The following is a 5,801-nucleotide window of genomic DNA, read 5'->3' on the forward strand; positions in this document are numbered from 1 at the left end:
AACCCCCCCCCCCCACTTTGTTTTAGCTTAATTCTGATCCCATAAAGATAAAGTGTGAACTGGTCCTCTGGAATTGAATCTAAAGATATTACAACTAAACTGTTAACTTGACAGTAAACAAATATTCAATTTTAGTGTATCAAGTTTTGGCGCCGTTGCGACGGGGACCAACTTTTTACCTTTATTTTTTGGTTATTTATTTAGTCTAAAACCTCTAACTTGTTTAACCCTCTTTTTGCAGCAAAAGACCCAAGTGCATGACCAGTAGACATACTCGGAGCAATACACAAGGGGACTTAATTTCGCTTACAAATCAGGAACTCGCAAGCGTAGAAAGAACCAACTATCAACAAAAATCAATTACTGCCACAATGGCCGACTTCGGCACTCCAGAACAAATAGCCGCTTATATGCAACAGATGCAGCACCGGATGCAACATATGCAAGAGTTGCAGCAAACAATCGCAGCGTAGCAACTGGCTGCACAGCGGGAACCACTTGTCCCAATTGGTGAGAGTAACCTACTGCGTAACATCCCTGCTACGCGCTCTGCTATCGCTCCACCACCATGTCAAAGGGGCAGACTTTGAGATAAAACCCGGCATGATCAATATTGTCCAGAGAAAGATGTTCCATGGACTATCAGCTGAGATACCAATGGAACACATTGAAGCTTTTGAAAAGATATGCAGTTTCACTCGTGCAAATGGCATCCCACCCGACTTCATCAAATGCATGTTGTTTCCATTCTCTCTAGCGGACAAGGCTTCACGATGGCTTAAGTCATTACCTACAGGTTCCTTAACTTCTGGGAAACAGGTTAGAGCAGCTTTCTTGGGCCACTTCTACACGAAAGCCAAAACAGCTGCCCTAAGGAACAAGATCTCCTCCTTCAAGCAACTCGCTAATGAACCTTTCAATGAAGCATGGGAACGGTTCAATGATACCCTCAGAGAGTATCTTTATCATGGGTTTGACGATGACCATGTCCTAGGAATCTTCTACGATGGTGTGGAATGGGAGTTCTGCAATGCTCTAAACGCAGCGAGCAATGGAGATTTCATGACTCAAACCACAGAAGGAGCTCACGCGCTAATAGAGAACATGGAAGCTAGTTTGTCCAATAAAAACGAGGAGACTGACTGTTCAAGAAGGTGAACAGCATGGACACTAGGAAGATTGATGACCTCGCCGCTAAGGGCGATCTGCTGCTCAGGAACAATCAGAATCAGATCTATGTCATGGAAGAAACCAATCTGGAACCAGGTACTACAGAGGGTGCAGCAGTAACCGAGACATCGGAAGAAGATCAGCAAGAGGTCAGTTACGTCAATGGGCAGGGTTGGCAGTTCAGAACTACCATCCAAACCCTAATGTGAGGAACAACCCGCATTTGTTCTCATACAAGACCAATCCGGACAACCCCAACGACCGATCTCAGGGAAATCAGTTCCAAAACACTGGATATTAGAAGCCATACCTTCAGAATCAGAATCATAATGGAAAGATGTTCATCCTCAGCCAAGCACAGAATCAGTTCCAGAACAGGCAGAACAATCCGCAAGCTACTCCAGCAACTGCGAGCGGTCCGCCAGATGAACTGAAGGGAATGATGCAACAACTTTTGCAAGGTAAGCAGATTTAAGGAAAAGCACTGAACCAGGTCACAACTGAGATCAACACTCGGATGGACAACATGTTCACGGAATTAAATTCCAAATATGATGTTGTGGCAAGCCACATAAGGAAGATGGATGTCCAGATTGCTCAAACAGCTGAAATGATCAAAAGACAGCAAGGAACACTCCCTGGGAAAACAAACAAGAACCCCAAGGATTGTAACGCAGTCGAGCTGAGAAGTGGAAGACATCTCCCAGATCCTTACCCAAAAAAGCTCACTGCTAAAGAGAAGGGAAAACAGAAAGAGGAAGAATAACCTGAGGATGTCTGGGACGACGAACAAGACGCAGAATATCCAGCTGTGATAGAACTAGTAGCTCTTACATCGCCAGATCGGCCTGTTCCTGCTCGCGTCTACACTCCAAAAGTTCCCTACCCAGTCCCTGCTAAGAAGTCACGTAAGGATTTCGAAGAGATGAAGTGCAAGAAGATGCTAGAGGAGTTGAATGTCAAGCTATCTCTCATGGACGCAATTCAGATGATTCCCTCAATGCGCAGTCTTGTGAAAGGGTTGATCTCTGGGAAGCCCTCTGCAGACAGCGATATCATGATGGTCTCAAAAGAATGCAGCGCAGTCCTTCAAAACAGAACAGTCAGGAAACTGGAAGATCCTGGAAAATTTGTCCTTTCGGTTCAGATTGGAAAAAACAGTTTCCTCCTGGTCCTTATGTGATTTAGGTTCCAGTTTGAATCTCATGCCCTACTCAGTTGCAAAACGTATGGGACTAACCAACTTCAAGCCTACTAGGATTTCGTTGGTTTTCGCGGACAGATCAGTCAAGCTGCCAGTAGGTGTTCTCGAAGACCTGCAAGTGCAAATTGGCAACACCACTGTTCCGGCAGACTTCGTGGTCCTGGAACTCGAAGATGAACCGAAAGACCCTCTCATTCTGGGCCGACCGTTCTTATGCACAGCTGGTGCAATCATTGATGTGTAATGGGATGATCGATCTCCAACTAGGAGATATTGTGATGAAGTTCGAGATGGACGAGCTACTCAAACGGCCTATGCTAGATGGTCAGAACTTCACGATTGACGACGAGAACGCCGCCTTGACCCCTCAACAAGGGATGATTGAAGAAATTCAAGCAGGTGATCCTTTGGAAGTGGCTCTGATACGAGTAGAGTCTGAACAGAACACGTTCAACGTTGATGCTGATGGGTACAAAAAGATGTTATACTCGAATGAAAGCATTGAGAAGACAATCGCTTTTCTAAGTCTGGAGGAGACGAGCAATCAGATTTCACTAGAAGGAGCAACTGCTCTTAAAAACCCAAACAAACCGACCAACCTGCTCGATGACTCCTGGAGCGAACTCAAGGCTCCAAAGATCGAATTAAAGTCCCTTCCGGCGGGACTCAAGTATGCGTTTCTTGGACCTAATTCAACATACCCTGTCATTGTGAACTCTGAGCTTAATAATGTGGAAACTGCTAAACTATTGTGTGAATTGAGAAAATACAACAAGGCAATAGGATATTCATTAGAAGATATTCCTGGTATTTCACCTGATTTATGCATGCATATAATACACTTAGAAGATGAATCGATGACTTCTATAGAACATCAGAGGCGGTTAAACCCAAATCTAAAAGATGTCGTTAAGAAAGAGATAATGAAACTTCTAGAAGTTGGCGTAATCTATGCGATTTCTGATAGTAAGTGGGTTAGTCATGTTCATGTAGTCCCTAAGAAAGGTGGGATTACTGTGGTTGCTAATGAAAGGAATGAATTGATACCTACTAGGACAGTAACTGGCCACCGTATGTGTATTGATTTTCGAAAACTAAATACCGCCACACAAAAGGAACATTTCCCACTTCCATTCATTGATCATATGCTTGAGAGATTGGCTAACCATCCATATTTTTGCTTTTTATATGGTTATTTAGGTTTCTTTCAGATTCCCATTCCCCCAGATGATTAGGAGAAGACAACTTTCACATGTCCCTACGGAACTTTTGCCTATAAGAGAATGCTGTTTGGGCTATGCAACGCTCCTGCGACATTCCAGCGGTGTATGATGTCTATTTTCACTGACCTAATTGTGGACATAATGGAAGTTTTCATGGACGACTTTAGTGTCTATGGGAACTCCTTTTCTGTTTGTTTGTCAAACTCGTGCAGGGTCCTTCAGCGGTGTGAAGAAAAGCATCTCGTTTTGAATTGGGAAAAGTGTCACTTTATGGTGCGAGATGGAATTGTTCTCGGTCACAAAATCTCAGAGAAAGGGATCGAAGTGGACAAGGCATAGATAGAAGTGATGATGAGCTTACAACCTCCAAACTCAGCAAAAAAAATCAGGAGTTTCCTCGGACATGCTGGTTTCTACAGAAGATTCATCAAGGACTTCTCCAAAATCGCAAGACTACTCACTCGCCTGCTCTGCAAGGAGACAAAATTTGAGTTCGATAGCTATTGTTTGGCAGCTTTCCACACGATCAAAGGAGCTCTAGTCAGTGCACCCATAGTGCAGCCACCAGACTGGGAGCTCCCCTTCGAGATCATGACAAACGCAAGCGATTTCGCAGTTGGAGCTGTGCTAGGCCAACGAAAAGATAAGAAGCTTCAAGTGATCTATTACGCGAGCATGACACTAGACGAATCTCAATGTCGCTATGCAACTACAGAAAAGGAACTTCTAGATCCTACCTAGTTGGCACCAAGATGATAGTGCACACGGATCATGAGCATTGAGGTATTTGCTGACGAAGAAAGATGCGAAACCAAGGCTACTCCGATGGATCTTACTGCTCCAAGAATTTGACCTAGAAATCAAAGACAAAAAGGGCATTGAGAATGGCGTTGCAGATCACCTCTCCAGAATGAAGATAGATGAAGACACAACACTTGATGACAACCTTCCAATCGAGCACGTCTACTCGATCAGTCTGGGAAGCGTTACAGAACAACCGCTCCGTCCAGTTTGCTCCAGCGTTCTGGAACACCTTGTCTTTGCGATCAAAAAGCAATATCCCAATCTTCCATGGTTTGCTGAGATCGCCAACAATTTGGCTGCTGAGAAAGAACCTGTCAAATTCACTGGCAATGATAGACGAAAATTTCTAAGAGGAGCAAGACACTACTATTGGGATGAACCCTATCTGTACCGAAGTTGCAAGGATGGAGCATTCCGACGATGTGTATCTGAGTCCGAGATTCTAGGAATTCTCTATCACTGTCATGGTTCCTCTTATGCAGGGCACTTTGCGACATTTAAAACCGTGTCTAAGATCCTTCAAGCCGGTTTTTGGTGGCCAACAATGTTCCAAGATGCCCATTCTTACATCTCTAGATGCGACTCATGCCAGCGCCAAGGGAATATCAGTAAACGGAATGAGATGCCTCAGAACTTCATCTTCGAGGTTGAAGTATTCGATTGTTTGGGGATTGATTTCATGGGACCATTCCCACCATCCTTCAAGAAGGAATACATATTGGTAGCAGTTGACTACGTTTCTAAGTGGGTGGAAGCAATAGCCAGTCCCACAAACGACGCAAAATTGGTAACCAAGATGTTCAAAACCATAATCTTTCCAAGATTTGGGGTACCACGAGTAGTCATCAGTGATGGGGGTAGTCACTTCATCAACAAGATCTTCGCAGGTCTATTGAAGAAGAACGGCGTGCAACACAAGGTAGCCACGCCATATCACCCTCAAACTAGTGGACAAGTGGAAGTTTCAAACAGAGAGATCAAGAGCATCCTGCAGAAAACAGTTAACACCAGTCGCAAGGATTGGTCGTTCAAGCTAGACAACGCTTTCTGGGCTTACAGAACAGCCTGCAAAACACCAATCGGGACCACTCCCTACAACCTGGTGTACGGTAAAGCATGTCACCTGCCGGTTGAGTTGGAGTACAAGGCAGCATGGGCTGTGAAGCTACTCAACTTCGACATCAAACCAGCAGCAGAGAGACGATCCATGCAGATACACGAGCTAGAAGAAATTAGACACCTAGCCTATGAAAGCTCAAAGATCTATAAGGAGCAAACTAAGGCCTATCATGACAAGAGGATCATCAGCCGCAACTTTCAACATAAGGATCAGGTGCTCATTTTCAACTCAAGGTTACGATTGTTCCCTGGAAAGCTGTGATCTAGATGGTCCGGACCAT

At 44.5% G+C, this 5,801-nt stretch overlaps 1 protein-coding gene across 1 annotated transcript; it reads left to right on the plus strand.

The window, feature by feature from the left end:
- Positions 1-1,163: 1,163 nt before the first annotated feature.
- On the plus strand, positions 1,164-2,618 carry LOC106314489. Its single transcript, XM_013752355.1, has 4 exons — positions 1,164-1,319; positions 1,487-1,631; positions 2,013-2,330; positions 2,389-2,618. The coding sequence occupies exons 1-4, from the start codon at positions 1,164-1,166 to the stop codon at positions 2,616-2,618; spliced, it is 849 nt and encodes a 282-aa protein (XP_013607809.1).
- Positions 2,619-5,801: the final 3,183 nt, after the last annotated feature.

The sequence above is a fragment of the Brassica oleracea genome, chromosome C9, assembly GCF_000695525.1.
Source record: "Brassica oleracea var. oleracea cultivar TO1000 chromosome C9, BOL, whole genome shotgun sequence".
NCBI classification, from domain to species: Eukaryota; Viridiplantae; Streptophyta; class Magnoliopsida; order Brassicales; family Brassicaceae; genus Brassica; species Brassica oleracea.